At 41.4% G+C, this 21220-nt stretch overlaps 1 protein-coding gene across 10 annotated transcripts in view; it reads right to left on the bottom strand.

Annotated features, from left to right (window-relative positions):
• SHANK2 (SH3 and multiple ankyrin repeat domains 2) overlaps positions 1-21220 on the bottom strand; it is a 709321-nt gene that overhangs the window by 628802 nt on the left and 59299 nt on the right. For 2 of the 10 annotated variants that reach the window (XM_072639423.1, XM_072639422.1), the window contains exon 1: positions 706-3786. The exons of 6 other annotated variants lie outside the window; for them this stretch is intronic. In XM_072639423.1, the coding sequence (XP_072495524.1) occupies positions 706-794 (89 nt within the window). In that variant the 5' untranslated portion in view covers positions 795-3786. Of the gene's footprint in view, positions 1-705; positions 3788-21220 lie in introns of those variants that run through there. 2 more of the 10 variants (XM_072639431.1, XM_072639425.1) reach the window with 2 other exon arrangements.

Genomic DNA, 21220 nt, shown 5'->3' on the forward strand with positions numbered 1-21220 from the left:
TCAGTCAAGCAAGGAATAATGACAATCATAAGAGATAAAAACAGCTCATTTTGATGATGTACAATTAAAAAGGTTCAGGGCTACAGGGATAATGAATGCAGGATAAATTTCAGATGCTTATGGAACATCCAATTGGAAATGCCAGGAGGCAGTTGATGATAGAGGACCTGAGCTCAGGAGGCTACGGCTGCATATACCTATCTGGGAACATCAACAGAGAGATAATTAAATCTACAGGAGATAATAAGTTCACTAAGTGAAAGACAACAGAGGCAAAGAGAAAAAGACCCAGGAAAAAGCTTTTAGTGTGCCTACGCTGGTGGGACATGATACAGATGTGCACCATAAAAGAGACAGAGAGGAAGTAGCTTGACTGATAGGAGGAGAAACAAGAGAGAATAGTATCACAAAAACACAGAATTTTGGGGGCAAATCAAGCAGGAGTTTAATACAATAGTTTAGGCCAGAGATAGGAGGATCTAATTTTGACCAAGTGTACTCTGGGAAGACAGAAGGAAAAAATGTCAGAGTCAGGAAGAAGAGGACAAGAAATTTTGACTATTTGAATTTAAGAGGTAAGGGAGAGTGAGGGGCTGAGAATGACTGAGTGATCCTCTGCACACCTGAGTGACAGAGGATGGCAGTACCCTCAAAACAAACAGGGAGTTTAGAAGGAAGAAAGACAATAAATTTGGGTTTGCCTACCTGGCCACTTTCCTGGACTTCATCCTCTCCAGAAATTCATCATTCTTCAAAATGAAATAACCTTGGCAAGTCCCAACTTCACAACTCATTCCCCATCCCAGTTGTAGGCCTTCATCATGACCTGGGTACTGGGGAACTTCACCCAATTCTCTTTAACTTCTTTTTAGCCATTTTCTCTCCTAAGCTTCCCTGTGAGCTTCTTGAGATCTGAGACTATCTTATGAATTTCTTTGAACTTCCATCATTTAGCACTGTGCTTGGCACATAGCAGGTACTTCACAAACATTTATTGATTGAGTTTGAGATGCTTATGGGACAGACAGGTGAAGATTCCAAGCAAACAACTGGAGATGTAGGATGGTGTCTTTCATTCTACCCCAGAAGATTTGTCTTCTGATTTCTGTTGGATCCTCGTTGGGGCATTTTTTGAGTTAAGGTAGGGGCAGGAGGCAGTAGCCACCATGTGCTTTTGAAGAGAGAGAGCTGTCCTTGGAAAACTAAGAGCAACGCTCTTTCCCTGGCTCTCCTGCTCACTTCCTCCAGGAATAGCTACAGATAAATCATTCCACCTCCCTTGTCAAGAGACTGGGTGAGGTGATCTTGGAAAGCAACAAAACCAATGTAATTGTGTCTGCCCCCGCTAGTATGTAGAGTCATCCCAACACAACAAACAGAGAGTCAACGGATTTCTTTTCATCCACTAATTAAACAGAAGACCAGGAAGAGACAATGAGCCAAGCTATCCAAGCTATCCAAGTCAACCAATCTATCTGATGGATCAAAGCACTGAAGGTCATAGCAGAAGGTACCTGGTTAAAGGTCTCCCTTGGACAAGTCATATACTAAAAGATACTCTAACCCAGGAACCCACACTCAGAGGTTCCAAAGATGCCATAGTTGAGGCTTGGATACAGGGGGCAAGCATGGCAGGGTTTCTTGACTGCATGGGTGTCAGTGGGTGAACCATTTTTCTGAGTTTTCATATGGGTGAAGTGAGGAAGAAGCAAATTAGAACCCGATAGAACCATTCTCACAAGAGATATGGAAAACCATCTTTTCTCGGTCCACATGGTCATTCTTTAACTCAGAATCATGGGTGACACCTCTGGCCAGGAGAGTCAACGGATATGGGATTAAAGCACCACAGATTGAGAACTGGAAGGGACCTCAGAAGAAAACTAATCCAAATCCCACATCTTGCAGATGAGGAGACTGAGGCCTGTGAAGGGTAAGTGACTTGTTTAAAGTCATACAGGTGTTAGGGACAGGATTTGAACCAGGTCATTTGGTTGTAGTGCTGGTGGTCCTTTTCTTACCCAGTCACATCAAAACAGATGGGGCAGAGACACCAACTGGGAACAGGGAGCAAGTGGCACAGACTTAGGTGAGCTGGGGCTGAAAGGCTTTGGGTCAACTCAAATGAGTTTTTGTTTAAAACCACCATAATGGAAACTATAAAAAAAAGTGCCTGACACTTTCCAATCGACTTACTTAGGCTGACTACAAATCAACAGGGGCCCTCCTGAGGAGCTCAGAAACAGCTCAGTGATGATATACAGCGTGTCTTTATGTAAGAGCTGCTCAGAAAGCCTGAGTTAATCTCAGAGTCAGTGACACTAAGGGCCACTTGTGCCTGGCACATGCACCAAGCAGTCTCAGAGTGATGGAACCAACTTCAAATATCATTATACTTTTGTTTAGCCCATCAAAGAAAAGAAGTGCCCCCCAAAAAACAACAGAAAATTTCAAAAAGAAGGGTGCATTGGACCAAAATCATGACTGACTGGGTTTGCATCTTCTCCCATATTCTGGTCTTATTAATGCATTATTAAAGCATTATGGTCACTTTCAAATAACCATAGTCAATGCCTCCATCACTGCTCTCACTCCACATCACTTGGCATATGTTTCCCTGTTTTATTCAATTCACAGATCATTGCTTCTGAGCTGAATAGACCCTCAGAAGCCATGTAATCCAATGCCATCAGTTTGACAGGTAAGGAAAGTGAGGCCCAGACCACCCACACTGTAAATGGTAGAGTGAGGATTCCCACCAGAGCATAGGGAGAATCACAGATTGAGAGCGTCAAGGGTCCCTTCAAGTCATGTTATCCAACTCTCTCCTTTTACAGATGAGGAAACTGGGACCAGGAGAGACAAGCAATGACTTACCCAAGGTGACCCAGGGAGGCAGTGACAAGATAGGATTCAAACCCAGGTCCCTGGATTACAGATCCAGAGCTCACTCCATGGTGGCTCTGATTCCAAATTTCCCATTTGTCCTGTCTATGGCAGAATAACAGTAAAGGCATCATGGCAGAGTAGAAAAAGTACAGTGTTCTGCACCTGGAGTTTAGAAGGCCCATCTTTCACTGAAACTTTCAAGCTGTGTGCTTCTGGGTAAATCAGTCCAAGTCTCTGAACCTCAACACTCTGAACCTCTTTAAGACCACAAGTTGTGGTTAGGTTGCTATCTGCACTGGTGAAAGGAATCCTCACACCAGGCACTCCCATACTGATAAAATCGTGTCTTTGATGTATAGCTGTCATAATACTAAAGTATAAGACACTGTAACTGACTCCAAGTTTTGCTAATATAGCCACTCATGCAATTTATGTACAGAGAGGGTCATTCTATGTGCTAACATTTGTGGATGTAGTTGATCCCTAGTGACTAGATATCATTGTGTAACTAGAGGATCAAAACAGATAAATAAATAAAGTGCTTTACAAACCTGAAAGAACTATATAATACTGCTTTTTATCATTATTGTATCTCATGACATATACTTCTGTCATGTAACATCAATTTCTATTTCTGCTAGTTTTGTAAAAAATGAGTCTTATCACTTTTCATATTTTTGCTAATTAAAGGTATACAAGTTACAACTTCAAAATTTTTCTTGGAATTTCCCAAATTATTAGCTATATCAGAACATTTTTCATATTCTTAACAACATTTTCCATTTCTTCCTTTCAAGATAATCTATTTCTGTACTTTGCCAGTTTAACCACTGGGGAATGAGGATTCCTCCTGTAATTTCCAATCAGTCTTCGAAGAAATCTGGAAGTCATATTTTTAATCAAATATTTACCATAAAGATTTTCCTCCAATATGTTTCTATCATTTTATCTTGGATACAATGCATTTTTCTAGGCAAAGTCTAATTATGAAATCAAATTAATTTATTTTAGACTAATACATTTTCCCATTTCTTATTTCATAATTAAAATTGGTTCTCCTTTCCATAACTGAAATGAATACATTATTTCCTTTACATAAAAATTTTATTCTATGTTCATATTTAGATGAGGGGAGGTGGTTGGCACACTTCCCCATGGATTCAGAGCAGGCAACCTCAGGGTCCTGGATCCTCCCTAAACCTCAGACAGCCTGCAGTTTAGAAAGGGAATCAGTAAGCCAGAGCATGTCCTAAGGAAGGCAGCCAGGATGGTGAAAGACTTTAAGATCAGGCCATGGGTAGACCAGCTAAAGGGTTCAGTCTAGGGAAGAGAAGTCTTCTTAGAGATGGATACCTGGGCTCAAGTAGGGTTGCCCCACAGACTAGGGAGGAGCCTTGATCTGCTTGGCCCACACAACTACACTAAGAGCCATAGACAGATGTTTTAGAGACACAGATGTTAATAGGAGGAAAAACTTCCCTACAATTGGACTACCCCTGAGTATGAAAGCCTTCCTCCAGAGTTCCTGGGCTCCCCATTCCTCCCATAGGTATTGGGTTTCCCATTCTCCTCCAGAAGTATTGGGATCCCCATCCCTTGCCTTTACAGATTTCAAGAGAAAGCTTGAGAGCAACTTATTGGAGAGTCAAAAGAGAGAATTCTGGGTTAAGTCAAGGGTAGATTTAATGGTGAGTTAGTCAACAGTCAACAAGACTTTATTAGCCATTACTCTTGCCAAGAAGTGCTTCAGGCACCATCTAAAGATACAAAGAAAGGCAAAGACATCCCCTGTCCTTAAGGACATCAAAGTCTAATGGCGGAGACCATGGGTACATAGCTATGCAAGTACAAGGGGGACAGGTGGTAAAAAGGAATGCAGTCATAAGATAGAGTGTTGTCTGTGAGTACCAATATGAAAGCCAGTGGAAAGTGTAAGGAGCATGGAAAAGTAGGAAGGGATCATGCTGCGCAGGGCTTTGAATATCCAAAAGAGGATTTTATTTTTCATCCCAGAAGTAAAAGAACCTGAGCAGATCTACACTTTGAGAAAATCACTTTGGCAAAGGAATAGAGGAGAGATTAGAATGGGGAGAGACTTAAGGAAGGGAGAAGAATCAGGAAGTAATTAATAGTAGAGTCAAAGAGGTGATAAGGGAATAAATGAATGAGGGTGGTTGTTGGAGGAGTTCAGGAAAGAAGAGACAGATAAGAGATATAGAAATGAGAAGATGTAGAAAAGAGAAATGACAATATTTGGCAATAGACTAGATATTTGTGAAGAGTACAAGGTTTTGAGCTTGGGTGACTGTGTAATGGTGGTGCCCTAAGTAATAACAAGGAACTCGGAAAAGAAGAATATTGGGAGGAGAAAGACAATGAGTTTTGGGTTTTGATATATTGAGTTAGAGATGCCTGTGTTACATTGATATATCCAAAAAGGCAGTTGGTGATACATAACTGGAGCTCAATAGAGAATTTAGGACTGGATGTATAACTCTGGACTGCATCTACATAAAGATGATCATTGCTGGAGTGATCTCCAAATAAACAAATAATGGTAAGGTGGGAAAGAGGGATGCACTGGAAGAAGGGGGAAGTGAGAGGGAGAGTGGGGCAGATTTTCTCACATAAAGGAGACACACAAGGAAGACTTTTTACAGTGAAAGGAAATGGGAGAGTGGCAGACAATGCTTAAACCATCAGAATTGGTTCAAACAGGGAAGAATATTTTCACGCTGTTATATATGGAAATGTAATTTACCCAATAGGGTAATAGGAGGGGAAGGAAACAAGATAAATGGGAGGGATGATAAAAGGGAGGAAAGATTAAGGGAGGCAATAATTATAAACAAACTAGATTTGTGAGAAGAAACAAGATAAAAAGAGAAGAAAATGGTATGGGGAGGGAAAAACACAATAATCATTAACTGTGAATGTGAATGGGATGAACTCACCCATAAAATGAAAGCAGATAGCAGAATGGATTAGAAACCAGAACCCAACAATATGTTTACAAGAGGCTAGAGCAGAATCTAAGATGTTTCAGATAAACTTAAGAGAAGGCTGGAACTGCAATCATGCTCTCAGATAAAGCAAAAAGAAAAATTGACCTAATTAAAATAGATAATCAGGGAAACTGCATTTTGCTACAAGATACTAGAGACAATGAAGTAATATCAAAAATGTTTACAGCAAGTTTCTCTGATAAAGACCTTATTTTTCACATATGTGCTGAGTGAAAAAAGCAAAACATAAAAATAAGATCCATTCCCCAACTGATACATGATCAAAGGATATAAACAGGCAGTTTTTCAGAAGAAAAAAATCAGAGCTATCTATAGTCATATTAAAAAAATTTATCTAAATCATTATTGGATAGAGAAATGCAAATTAAAACAACTCCAAGGAACCACCTCACAACTATCAAAAATGACAAATGCTGGAGGGCATGAGAGAAAATAAGTACACTAATGAATTGTTAATGGAGTAGGGACCTGGCCCATCCTTTCTGAAAAACAATTTGGAATTTTGCTCAAAGGGCTATAAATCTGTTCATATAATTTGACCCAGCAATACCACTACAAAGTCTATACCCCAAAGAGGTCAAAGAAAAAGGACGTATTTGTATAAAAATATTTGCAGAAGCTTTTTTTGGGGTGGCGAAAAATTAGAAATCAAGATGATGCCCATCAATTGAGGAATGGTTGAACAAGTTGTAGCATATGACTGTGATGGAATCCTATTATGCTGTGAGAAATGATGAAAGGGAGGGTGGTTTCAGAAAAAAAGAAACAAAGAAATATGGCAAGACCTACTTGAACTGTGCAAAGTGAAGTGAGAACTCAGAGATCATTATACACAGTAACAATAATATCGTAAAGATGATCAACTGTGAAAGACTTGGCTACCCTGAATAATACAATGGTCCAAGACAATTCCAAAGGACTCACAGAAATGCTATCTACCTCCAGAAAGAGAACTGATGACGTATGAACGCAAATTGGAGTATAATTTTCTCATTTATTTTTTTTGCTTTTGCGATATGACTAATATGGAAATATATTTTGCATGACTTCACATGTATAATTGATGTCCTATTACTTGCCTTCTCAGTAACTGGGTGGGTGGGGGGAACAAGAGAATCTTGAACTCAAAATTTTAAAAGTAAAGAATGCCCCCAAAATAATTAAATAATTTGATAAGCACATACACACACGAATAGCCAGATAGATGGATAGACACACACATATGTATATATTTTAAAACATGATTACTGAACCTATGGGAGCTTATGAGATCATTACATGAGAAAGCCTCTAAGGAGAAAAGGGGCTAGAAAGGAGCTCTGGAGGACCCCCATGGTTAGTGGATACGATATGGATAAAGATCTAGCAAAATAGTTATAAAGCAGTTTAGTTAGGTAAGATGAGAATCAGGAGAGAACAACATGAGAATAACATAGAGAGGAAAGCTTACTGTGGAGGAGAAGGTGATCAGCTGTGTCAAAGGTTACACAGAGGTCCAAAGGACGAGAAGAAAAGGTTATTAGAATTTAGCTACTAAGAGCCTACCGGTAACTTTGTTCAGAATCCAGATTGCAAAGGGTGCAAAGAGTGACAGGACAGGAAGCAGAGGGAGCTGGTATAGACAGCTGTATCAGAAAACTTAGGCAAGAGAAGTGCCCGGTTAAAGGATAGGAGCTAGTGGAGTTGGTCAGATCAAGAGAGGATGTTTTAAGGCTTGGGGAGACATTGGCACTTGCATAGGCAGCAGGTAAGCAACGAACAGAGAGGAAGAAAATGATAATTTGGGAGAGTGTGAGAGTAATAGGGCCATCTTCTGGAGAGATGGGAGCAGACAAGATCAAAGGTGTATCACCTTGGCAGAGTGAATGGTCACTTAGTCATCCAAGATGGAGTGAAAGAGGAGCTCATGGGAGAAGCCATATGAGAGAAGAAGAGGGACCTTGGGCCAAATGACTCAACTTGTTCTATAGAGTAAGAGGCAAGGCTCTTAGTTGAGGGGGTGGGGAAGAAATGGCCAAAAGATATTTGTGAAGGGATGAAAACATTTGCATCACGATGCTAAGAAGAGTCAGGGAGTGAATCCATCAGGGAAGTGATAAGTAACACTCGTTGATGTAGTCTACTCAGTCAGCACAGTTTCATGTCTTCCTCTGGCTCCATTCACTAGCATTCAAATAGGAGTCAAAATGATAGACTGGAGGAATAATCCAAGGCTGGGCTTTGACAAGGCATGATGGAGCAATGAGATGAAAGGAAAAGGACCAGAGGGAGTGGACAGTGTAGCACTGACTTTGTTCATGGAGGGGCTGAGAAGGGGAAGTGAACAGAATATAACCAGAGCAGGGTGATGACCTGAGGGCTGGAGGGATTGGAAGGTCATGCTGAGGACAAAGACAGAGGGAAACATGGAGCTCTGAAATTAAGCGATAAATCAAATGAACCACCTACTTTTCAATATGTTCTACATGAAGGAATTCAAGCTGGTTCATGGAGCCCTACAGCTCAGCACTGATCTCTCAGGGCACCACATCTCTGAGCCCCAATATGGGGGTGTCCATTTATGTCCTTTCTACTCTGTGATGTCGGCATGAGGATCTCCTGGAAGAAGTTGGCATGTGCATTTACCTCCTCTGTAAGTTCTTATGGAAGAGCTTTTCTCTGTCAGAACCAAACTGATTGTGATGGGGAGAACAAGACAGGAGCATCAATTTGAACTCAGAAATGGAGGTGGGGGAGGCAACTCGGCAGAGCCTGGCCTTGGTTATGTTTAACTATTCTCATTTATCAACATCCACCAAAGTAGTAGGTCACCTATCTCAGTAGGAATAATCTTCAACTCAACAATCCTTTATTAAGTGCCTAAGTCCCAGGCATTACACTAAGCTCTGGGCATACAAAGAGAAAATCAAAATGGTCCCTGACCTTAAAGGAACTTACATTCCACTGGATATGGCTCTCTCCTGAGACAGAATCCAGCACAGGGGTAGAAAAGGCTGTGGCCTCTTCTCTGAAATTTGGATCTGGACAAAGAGTCACACTTAAGGACCTAGACCACAGTCACATGTGGCCTCAAGTCTACAGGTTCCCCACCCCTGATCCAACCTTTCCTTATCATTCTGTTAACCCCTCATGTATCACAAAGCCAAAGGAATCTGTGTGGCACCGAACACAACCAGGACCTGACCTAGAGCCCTTTTCCAGGGTCCCTGAGCCTCCCTCCAGTCTCTGGGAGAAGGTCCCCAAAAAGAGAGAATCTGTTGCTCATTCTTTTCGAAGTAGACCAAAGACATCACAGGGCAATGTCTTGACTTGTAAGTGAATCATATTGAAGTGAGGCAGAGCTGTGCAAAGTCCCCTCACTCTTTCTTCCTGAGTCACTGAAGTCCAAGACAAACGTCAGGATGAATGCTGATGGTCCAGGATGCAGTGGATGACCTTGATGCTCTGGATGTCTGACCAAACTAAGCACTGTACAGCACCTGATTCAGCCACCTTCATGGTCATTGGAACAAATAGTTCTCATTCACCCATTCTACTAGGAGAAGTCTTCACATGCTTGGGGTAAACATCCCTCTAACTCACTGTCAGCGCTGAGGCTTGATTTAGCCTGTCTGCCCAGATGGGCTAAACCAAGCTGAGGGTAACAGACCGGCAACTCCAAATTCAGCCAGATCCAATTATTAGGAAGCTCTCCTGACCTCAAATCCATCACTGTTCTAGCCTGTTAACCCGTGTCTGAGTCTTGGGTCTGGAATTTCAAAGTGAGAATTAACTATACACCAGTCCATTAGTTTGAGAGCTTAAAAGTCAGGCTGAGTCATGTCTACAGCTAAGCCAGCATTTTGGAACATGTGCCTTCTCCCCCTGGTATTACTTCTAAGAAGGAAAAAATGATTATAGAGGTCTATGAATTCAAAACATCTGTTTGGAAATAGCAACTTGGGGAAGTTCTAAGAATGGGGAAGGGCTGGTCCTTCAGTCTCTTCCTGAATCCTGTGGCTACATGCAGGCCTACTCCAGATCACACAAACCCCCAGACTCAGCTGCTTCCCCTGGGCACTATTCTGGATAGCTGCAATCTATATGGACCCAAAGATGGATGTAACCCTCTCTCTTTCCTCAATCTGCAATGATAAATAAAGCCATTCTGATTACAACACAAAAGAATGAAAAAAATCAATGAGTCACAGGTCCTTTGAACTGGAAGGCACCTCCAGGTCCTCTAGTATCATGGAAGCACAGAGCTGAAGTTGAAAGGGACCCTGAGGAGGCATGGAGTCAAGAGGGCAGAGAAAAGGCAGGGACTCACCTGAGCTTTCCCAAATTCCCTTCCAAACAACTTTAAATAATGCCTCAAAATGAATCCTGGAATGGCAGCACCCACAAAAGGATAGGGTGAAACAGTTTTCCAGCCCCCAAGCTGAGAAGGTCAGCAAGAAAGGTCTGTTGAACCCATGGTAAGAGTGGAGCACAGTACACCATGGGTTGTACCAGTAGAGACCTGGTGCAGCAAACCAGCAGTAGGCCTTTGGATCAGTGGTAGCAGTGGCTTCCAGAACTCTTAGCTCACAGGGCTGAGAGGGATGCACAACTGCTTAGAAGAAGTTTACAGGGGTCCCTTTGATGGCACGGGGTTCAAAACTTCATTGCTCTACCTACACTTTGATCCAGGTTGCAGTTGTGGGTCATAGTCTTAGGGTGAGGAGGAGCACTCCCACACCAGAATTTGTGGTTCCAGTAGAGCAGGGACCCTACTCACAGTTCCATGGTGGAAAAGAGTGTTTGTGGTCACTCACAGACTGGAGAATAAGCCAGGATAATAGTAAATATACATTTCCTTAGATCATACCACCTAGAAAGAACTGAAAACTTATAGACACCCAAAACTAACTCTGACAGCAGCAGAAAAAAAAGCCTGAAGTTTGAGACAGTGCTCCCTCCAGCTCAGGAGCATGCCCAACTTAAAAACATAGTGAAAAGTCAAGAAATAGGAAAAGGAAAAAATGAGTGAAATCAAAAAAGAACCTGACCATAGAAAACTATTAAGATGACAGGGAAGACAAAAACACAAACTCGGAAGAAGATAACAAAGTCAAAACTGCTATATCCACAGCTTCAAAGAAAAATGTGAATTTGTCTCAGACCCAAAAAGAATTCTTGGAAGAGCTCAAAAAAGGATTTTAAAAATCAAGTAAGAGAGAGATAGAGTAAATATTGGGAATAGAAATGAGAGTGACGCAGAAAATCATTTTTAAAAGAGTTAACGGCTTGGTAAAGGAGGCAGCAAAAATACTGAAGAAAATGATATCTTAAAAAAATAAGTCAAATGGTAGAAGAGGCACAAAAATTCACAATAACTTATTAAGCAAAATTGGACAAAAGAGAAAAAATGGAAAAGAATTCCTTAAAAATCAGAATTTGGCAAGTGAAAGCTAATAACTTTATGAGACATCAAGAAAAAATAAAACAAAAGAATAAAGAAATAGAAAAATATAAAATACCTCATTAGAAAAACAACTAACATGGAAAATACATTGAGGAAATAATTTAAGAATTATTGGACTACCTGAAAGCCACACTTTAGAAAAAAAAGCTTACACATCATTTTTCAAGAAATTTCAAGGAAAACTGTCTTGATATTCTAGAATCAGAGGGTAAAATAGAAATTGAAAGACTTCACTGATCACCTCCTGAAAGAGATTCCAAAAGGAAATTTCCCAGGAGTATTATAGCCAAACTCCAGAGCTTCCAGGTCAAGAAGAAAATATTGCAAGCATCCAGAAAGAAACAATTCAAATACTGTGGAGCCATGGTCAGGATAACACAGGATTTAGCAGTTTCTACATTAAAAGAATGGAGGGATTGGATTATGATATTCTGGAGGGTAAAGGAACTAGGATCATATCCAAGAGTCATCTACTCTTCAAAACTGAGTATAATCTTTCAAGGGGAAAAATGGATATTCAATGAAATAGAGGATTTTCAAGTATTCCTGATGAAAAGCCCAGAGCTGAACAGAAAATCTGACTTTCAAATACAAGACTCAAGAGAAGCATAAAAAGGTAAACATGAAAGACTTATCATAAGCCATTCAATAAAGTTAAGCTTCCTACATGGGAAAATGATACTTATAACACCTAAGAATTTTCTCATTATTAGGGCAGTTAGAAGGAGTATATACAGAGGACACAGGGGTGAGTTGAATATGATAGAATAATATTTAAAAAATAAAATTAAGGAGTGAGAAAAAGGAATTCATTGGGAAACGGGGAGAGAGAGAGGAAGAATGGGATAAGTTATCTCCCATGAAAGAGTCATGAAAGGGCTTTTACAGTGGTGAGGAAAGTGGGGAGGTAGGCGAAGCGCTTGAACATTACTATCACCAGAAATGCTCAAAGAGCAAATAGCATACAGACTCAGGTATACATATCTATAGTACACTATAGGAAAGTAGAAGGGGAAGGAAATTAGAGAAAGGAGGGATGATAAAAGCAAGAATGAATTGGGGGAAGTAAAAGTCAGGACTGAAACACTTTTGAGGATGGACAGGTCAAAGGGGAGGGAGAATAGTATACATGAGGGAGAAATAGGATGGAGGGAAATACACAGTATTCATAACTGTAGGGAAAAAGTTTTATAGCATTTTTCTCTGACAAAGGCCTCATTTCTCAACAATATAGAGAACTAAGTGAATTTTATAAAAAAGAAAAAGAGACATTCCCCAACTGATAAATGATCAGAGGATTTAAATAGGAAGTTTTCAGATGAAGTAATCAAAGCTATCAATAGTCATATAAAAAAAATCTCTACATACTATTGATCAGAGAAATGCAAATTTAAACAACTCTGAGGTCTCATGCCACAACTATCTGATTGGCTAATATGACAGAAAAGGAACATGATGAATATTGGAGGGGATATGGGAAAATTAAGACACTAGTGCATTGTCTGTGGAGTTGTGAACCAGTCCAACCATTGCGGAGAGCAATTTGGAACTGTGCTCCAAAGGCTATACAACCATGCACCCTTTTACCCAGCAATACCACTACTATATCTGTATTCCACACAGATTTTTTAAAAAAAACCCATGTGTATACATTTATAGTAGCTTTTTCAGTTATGGCAAAGAATTGGAAATTGAGGGGATGTCCATCATGGCTGAACAAGTTGTGATATATGACTGTGATAGAATATAGCTGTGATAAATGAAATGTCAAGCAGGATGATTGCAGAAAAACCTAGAAAGATTCACATGAATAGATGTAAACTGAAGTGAGCAGAACCAGGAGAACATTATACACCATGGATGACTTAGATGTTCTCAGCAATAAAATCATCCAAGACAATCCCAAGGGACTCATGATGAAAACAAAATGCTACCTACCTCCAGAGAAAGAATGGATGAAGACCAAATATGGATTTAGGAATTTTTTTCTTTCTTCTTTTTTTTTTTTGGTCTGTGTTACCTTTCACAACATGACTAATATTGAAATATGTTTTGCATGACTACACATGTATAACCTTTATCAATTTGCTTGCCTTCTCAGTGAGGAGGGAGGGAAAGAAGGGAAGGAATTTGGAACTTTAAAATTTAAAAACAAATATCAAAATTTGTTTCTACATACACTAGAAGAAAAAGTAAAATATTAAATAAACATATTTTTCAGTTCATTTTATAGATGGGAAAATTAACATACAGCGACATTACTTGGCCAAGGTCAAACAGCTAGTAAGCGCCTAAGTCAGGATTCGATTCAGGGCTTCCTGACTCTCAGCTTGGCCCTCTGCACTGAGCCACACAGCTATCCACATCTAAATAGGCATTTCCTCCATATAGTTCCCAACAACTGACCATCAAGCCTTCACTTGAAGACCTCCAGTGCTGGGAAAATCTCAAGCTCCAAAAGGAAGTTTCTTTCACTCGCCAAAAATCCTAATCAGAAGGAAGCTTTGCATGATACTTCAGCTGAAGTTCTCCCCCTGAAGCTTGTATCCATTGCTCCTAGTTCAGTCCTTTGGAGCCAAACATATATGTACATATGTTACAATAATGCGTATGTATGTGTGTGTGTGTGTGTGTGCGTGTGTATTTTCTCCTTCCCCTTCTCCCTCTCCAAGATAAATGTTTCCAGGTCCTTCATCAGTCTCGAGAATTTGTACTGGCCCATTGTGTGGCCCAGTGGTGTCAAATTCAAATAGAAACAGGGGCCACTGGCCTGACTATAAAGATCCTGTGGACCAAAGAGTGCCTTAGGAAATCACACATTTTTATATATACAATAGGAATTACATCATCAGCTGGCTCAGGCCACACCCGGGAGTATGGTGGGCTCAGGGGCCCATGGCTATGTGTTGGACACCTCTGGTCTGGCTGGTTCATGGCTTTCCTAGAACATGGAATGCAGAGCTGAGCTGTCCAGGTGTGGTCTGTCTAGAGGAGAGAATGATGGGACAATTGCTACCCACCCTAGTCCTGGCTATTATGCATTCCACTCATAATGAAAAGTCCCTTGACAATAGCAAACCTTCAAGTGGCTATTTCTCTGTAAAGCCCTGTACAAGGCTATAGGGGCACCAGGATAAGTAATATCGGTCCTGTTTTCTAAGATTCTACATTCTAGTCGCAGTGGAAAGACAGGTATAACATGTACACAAAGAAGTCTCATTCATGGTAATGAGCAACGGGGGCAGAGAGAAAAAATAGAAATAGTAACAACTAATATTTATATACCCCTACTATGTGCCAGTGAGTACTTTACAATTGTTATAGCCATTATTATCCCTATTTTACAGATGAGGAAACTGAGGCAAACAGAGGCTCAGCGACTTGCCCGGGGTCACACAGCTAGCTCTAGGGAAGGTAAGAGGGAAAAGTCACAATTCCCCCATCTTGTGCTGGTGAAGCTAACTTGAAGGCCCACCCACTGTAAAACTACAGTGAATTTCAATTCATTAGATTCCGCCTCTCCTTCTAAGACTATTGAAATATAGGGAGGAGGGGTTGCCATCCACCTCTTTGCTTCCCAAAGCAGCTACTTAATCAATAACTATAGGACTCTGTTAACCTCATTTTCACCTCTGACTGATGGTCCCCTACCCTGTAAAACAAGGGGGTTGCAACTGCTGACTTATACAGTCCCTGAAAGCTCTCAGATCTATTATTTTACAGGCATAATCAAACCCAAATGGTTCATCAGAAAAGTCTGATTTTATAAATATGTATTGCTAATTCCATGTCAATTAAATGGGGAGAAGAGTGTGGAGGGGGAGGATGGGGACCTTCATAGTTAAAGTTTCAACCTTAGTCTCAAGGGATAAATAATCCTATTAACTACATAGTGGGAACAGATCTGGAGGGCTGGGAAAGCCATTTAATTATTAACTGCTGGGAAACATAAGCAGAAAACACCTTTCTAAAAGGCAAAGGTGTGGAAAGGGAAGCAAGATGCTGGGCTCATCCTTATCATACTCAGCTCACCACCTGTTAAGAAGAAAGGGCCCAGGGAAGGAGACACTGGGGTTCTCTAATTCTTCCCTCTCCCTGTACCTGGAAAGGGATGACGTTACTCAGCTGTCAGACAGCTGGAACAGTCTGAGAGGCTGGATGAAAATGAGAACAAGGCTAGGAGACCCAGAGGTGATGCTGCCTTCTCTGCTGGCCAGCCAAGCTCCAGAAAAATTCATCAGGAGAGAAAACCATTTCTGAATGTTCAGTCATTCTTAGGGCACATTCCCCATTGGACAGTGAAACCAGAGTTCTTCACACAAATTAATTATACAGGAAGTTTCAGGGATCAAACACAGACTCCTCGGTTTGACATTTAAAGCCTTCCACGACCTGGCTTCTGCCTGGCTTTCAGGGATGATTTCCCGTTACTCATCCTCTACCCTTCGCTCCTCATCCAACCAAATTAATCTACTCCTTTTTCTTCATATATGACCTTGAATCTCTTACCTCAGGGCCTTTGTCCAGGCAGTCTCCCTGGGAGGGGATGTCATCCACCCTCTGATATTTCTAGTTCCTGGCCAAGGCATCACTCCATTTACACATCCCACACTACATTGTCCCTGATCCCTTCAGCGAATGTTTCCTCTATCTCCACAAAAATGACTTTCCTGTTAAATGTTACGTGTTGTGGCTACTTCACAATAGAATGGGACATCCTTCAGATCCACAACTTTCCTCTTTGGCTTTCTATCCTCACTTCTTAATTCAATGCCTAGAGCACAGCACGTGATTAGTAGAGGCTTGCTCAACTGAATCTGAGGATTAACCATTAACAAAAATTATAACTATCATTTATACGGTGATTTAAGGTCTGTAAAATGCGGGTCATTTGACCCAGGTGCTATTATTATGCACATTCTACCAAAGAAGAAACTGAGGCAAATAGAGGTTAAGTGACTTACCCAAGGTCACATAGCTAAAAGGTTCTGAAGCTGGATTTGAACTCAGGCCTTCTTCACTCTGTTGACGAGGCCACCATGATTGCTGGATTAAGTTATATTTGTATAGAGAAGCTTCATTTGATTAAATTCAATTATTGTTTATCAAGTACCTACTATGAGCAAGGTGCTACATTAGTTCCTCTAAGAAATCTTCAGGTAATCCCCCAATCCTGCCCAAAGTAGATAAATAGACATAGCACCCCACTTTGCTGATTCCTCATTCCATGACCCCCCCACCCTAATGCAGTAGTGCTTATAGAATGTGGCTTGTCCAGAGGTGGAAGGCAGGCCTAGGGGTAGTCCTAAAATGGCAAATGGCAGAATCTCAGTCATTATAGAGTTTTCTAGAATTTAATTCCTCATTCATGGCAGCTACATGGTGCTGCAATGGATAGAGTGCTGGGCCTGGAGTTGGGAAGATTCATCTTCAAAAATTCAATTTTCACCTCAGACACTTACTAGCTGTGTGACCCTGAGCAAGTCACTCAGCCTCTGCTTAATTTCAGTTTGCCTCAGTTTCCTCATTTGTAAAATGAGCTAGAGAAAGAAATGGCACACCACTCCAGCATCTCTGCCAAGGAAACTCCAAATGGGGTCATGAAGAATCAGACGTGACTGTAAAATGCCTGAACGACAACAAATTCCTCATTCAAAATGGAGAAGTGTGTCATCAAAGAGTTAAGCCTAGAAAGGCACCAATACATCTTTCTAGGTTTCAGGATTCTCATCATTAACATGGGGCGGGGTGGGGCATGGGTAGCAGGAAAGTGGTACTACCCTATCCATTTGAACTCCTATGTCATTTTCTTTAAAACAATTGTCTAGCAGAATTTCATTTTCATATACAATTCTCTTTTCTCTTGTTTTTTAAATAATATTTGTTTGCTGGTTTTTAAGCTCAAAATGTTTCTTGAAGAAGTGATGCTGGGCGCTTCTGATTCAGGGAGGAGACCCGTGCCACCTGATGAGTGAGCATTTCAGTGCCCACGAGCCACCACTCTCTGGGAATATGGCCCTTTAGATTCTCTGATGAAGTCCAGGGTAAATGACAAAGAAGATTATAGAGCATTGACTTCTCTCTCTATCTCCTAACTGTCCCCTGTCCCCACTGACCCCCAACTTTCACAGGCTGCTTTGGCTGCCGTGTGGTTCTGCAAAAAAGAGAGAGACCTGGGTTCTATACTTGGGCCAACAGCTTCACTTCTCCAAGCCATCACTTTCTCATCTATAAAATGGGCACGATAACTCCTGGACTGCTTACTACCAAGAGTTGCTTTGATAAAAAAACCTTTATGAGCCTGAGAGTGCCCTGTCGATATCAGCTACTCATAGTGGCAATGAGCAATAGCAGATGTTCTACAAAAGACTTAGTCCCAATACTTGAGGAACATATTTAGAGCACAGACACATCTTCAGAGGCTCCACCAGGGAAAATCTTACTCTTGACCTCACCGTGAAGGTGTGGCACCTGGGGTTCATTCACTAGTGTACCTCTATCCCCTCTATACACAAACACACAGATAGGTGCATGTGCATGCACATGTGCACACACACACATGCACAACTTTAGTGATAAAACAATGCCAAAGGAGAGGAGGATTTCATACACCAGGAAAGGGGATATCTTTGAAGGACTCTTTGCCAACCTTCCTATCTTGCCAAGTCCTGGCCCAATCTTTATGGAATCCTAGCATCTACTGTGGGAGTTGGACTCAGAAAGGCCCTGGACAACTTGGCAAGGTCTTGGGGAAAATCTCACAAGGTAACTAAAGGCTCCAGAAGTGTAGAAAAGGAGTGAGATGATGGAATATCAGGAAGCTGACAACTTTTTCTGGTGAAGAAGGGGAGGTTAGTAGCATTGAAAGCACATGACTAATGAGTTCTGAAGTGCACATGGGATCCTGCCATGCTGGGAGTACCAGCTGACCACTCTCCTCAATCTCCACCAAGCAGAGTACAAAAGAAAATGCAAGATCATGACCAACTTCTCATTCCCCAAGTTCCAGACAGTGAGAAACTCTAAATATCAAAATGAGAAAACAGGGTCATTTCCTAGAAACCTTTAAGAAATAGATCAAAGCCAATACAGCTTCACTGTGACTTAAGGGCCATGTAAAGGCTTTATAAGACTTCATCCCTGCCCTTCTAGTGATCACAAGCTGGTGGAAAGCTATGCCACATAGGAAATATACAGTATTAGGTGGTAAGTGTTTCAGAGAGGGATAAAAAGAGTGTATGAGAAATCCATTCATGATGAGGGCTAGGGGCAGCTGGGAAGGCTCAGACTGGAAGATAGGCTACCTGAGCTGGGATCTAACAGATTGGTAGGACTCCAAGAGGAAAAGGGAGGACATCTACTTTCCAGGAGAACAGAAAGCTGAGAGAAAGCAGTATTACTCACTGGTCAGGGCTGGGCTCGGGGGAGCGGGGAGGGTGTGAGGAAGAGGATAATTGGAGATAAAGCAAAAAGGATAGGAAGACACCAGGCTGGAAAGGTCCTTGAATGGCAAAGAGGTAGAGATTTTGGTAATAGAGAGGCAACTCCCAACGCCTTCTGAGCAGAGGGATGAAATCAGACCTTTAGAGCAGTTTCTAGCACTTACCATATGTTTACCGACTGACTGACTGACCTCTGGGATCCAGAGGAAGGGTGGCTCTGGCTTGGGATCTGATCTGTCCTAGTACCAAAGACTAAGTCTCTTCAAATGCTCAGGTCTGATTCTTTGTAAGTAAAAAAGAAGCGTTTGTGAGAAGGTCTCAGCGATATCCACCATAAAAGGCAACTTTAGACATGCCTAATAATGGCTGCATTTTGGAACACAAAAAGAGGGCCCCTTCCCACTCCCCCCCTTTCCCTGGTCATTAGCTCTTAAACAAGGGAGCTCCTCATTTTGTTAGGGGACCTCATCTCAATGCCAAGGGAGAAGAGGCCAAGACTTCCCCGATAGCTGGGACCAGCACAGACAGTCCATGTCCCAGGAGAGAGGGCGAGTCATCATTCTGCTTTCCAAGTAAAGAGAATTCAGCTCTGTTCCACAGCGACCCCACCTCCTTGGGTTTCATGACTGATAAGTAGGGGTATCCCTTTCCACATTTCATTCATTTGTCTACCCGAGGTAAGAAGCCAGATCCTCCCTGAGTATGCAAAAGTCAGACAAAGCAAGCAGTCTGATTACAAGAAAAGAGATTCCCATGGATGCCGCTGCCAACAGAAACCAATGGGGAGGAATACAAGGAATAGTGGGGGTGGGGACACCATGGAGAAAGCCCCAAAGAGAAAGGATCTTCAGCCCTTTGGCTCCCTATGGGCAGTGGGACAGGAAAGAAAAGAGAAAATGAGTTTACTCTAAATGATGGTGTTTGAAAAACTTCCAAGACCCAAGCTCTATTGTCCCAATGCAGCTCTGGGCCCCAGGGACTGGTCTGGTAACTTTTGTGTGTCTTGGACAGACACTTCGGACAACGGGGAACCAGAATTCAATACAAGCAGATAAGGGAAGGATGCTTTTGAGAAACTGCTGCTAAAGCTGCCTTCCCTCAGCACCTTGTCTAGCTCAGGAACTCAGGCTGAAAGCAAAATTAAAACAAAAATTTTTCCCCTGACATTGAAGATGAAGTAATCAAAAAGGCTAAATAAAAGCGAAGTACACATGCAAATCATTCCCAACAACTCCATCAGCTCAAAAGGGAAAAAAAGAAAGAATGTTGGGGCAGGAGAGAGAACTGAAAAAGCTTTGCTTATGAGTGGGAGGAAGGCCCTACTGTGCTCCGAGAGTGTCCAGATGGACAGCAGGGTAGACTCCATTCATCGAGGGAGGGGAAAGTTGTCTGTCTGTGCAGGGACTTCCAGCTTTCCTGGGTTATTTTGTAAAGGACCATAACTTAAAGGGCCCTCCCAGCTCTGAAACTAGGCACCCAAGTGGTCCAGTAAATAGAGCACCCGACCTGAAAGACCGAGGTTCACTCTGGTCTCAGGTACTCACTAACTGGGTGACCCTGGGCAAGTCACTTAACCCCTGTGTGCCTCAGTTTCCTCACCTGTAAAATGAAGATAATAACACCAGCTACCTCACAGGGTTCTTGTGAGGATCAAAGAAAATAATAATTATAAAGTGCTTATAAATAAAGATTATAAAGTACTTACAAATATTTTTATAAAGTGTTCCTCAATACATAAAGTGCTTATCAATAATAATTATAGAGTCCCTATACATAACTATAGAGCATTTATAAATAATTATAAAGTGCTTACAAATAATAATTACAGTGTTTAGAAATAATGATTATAAAGTGCTTATAAATAATAATTCTAAAGCGCTTACAAATAATAATTATAAAATATTTATAAATGATCATTTAAACATACTTCTATTAATTATAAAGTGCTTATAAATAACAGTAATTATTATAAAGCACTTGTAAATAAGCACGCAACAAACCCTATAGAATTAGCTGGTCATGGTAGCTATCATCACCACCTCCACCACCACCACCATCATCATCATTGTAGGAGTAGTGTTTTCATTCTCGGTTCCCTGTTACATCCAGCAGCGTCAGGAGTGCCCGCCATCACCCACCATCAAAGAATCCTAGGACGCGTAAAGTAGCAGATGCTGGAAGTCTTCAATTTCAACCCAACACGCTCGTTTCACTGGGTATCCAAAAGGGAAGGAAAACCCTAGGCTAGCAGATAGTAAGTATCTGAGCCAAGACACTAATCCAGGCCCTCAGACTGTTATTCATCCAGGACCCTCTTTCTACTACACCAAATTAAGTAAAAGGGATGGACAAGATGGCTGTCACAGAAATTCTTGGTTGCCACTGCGTATTATGGCCCCAGACTGATCCACCAATCA

This window comes from Notamacropus eugenii, chromosome 2, assembly GCF_028372415.1.
Source record: "Notamacropus eugenii isolate mMacEug1 chromosome 2, mMacEug1.pri_v2, whole genome shotgun sequence".
Classification (NCBI taxonomy): domain Eukaryota; kingdom Metazoa; phylum Chordata; class Mammalia; order Diprotodontia; family Macropodidae; genus Notamacropus; species Notamacropus eugenii.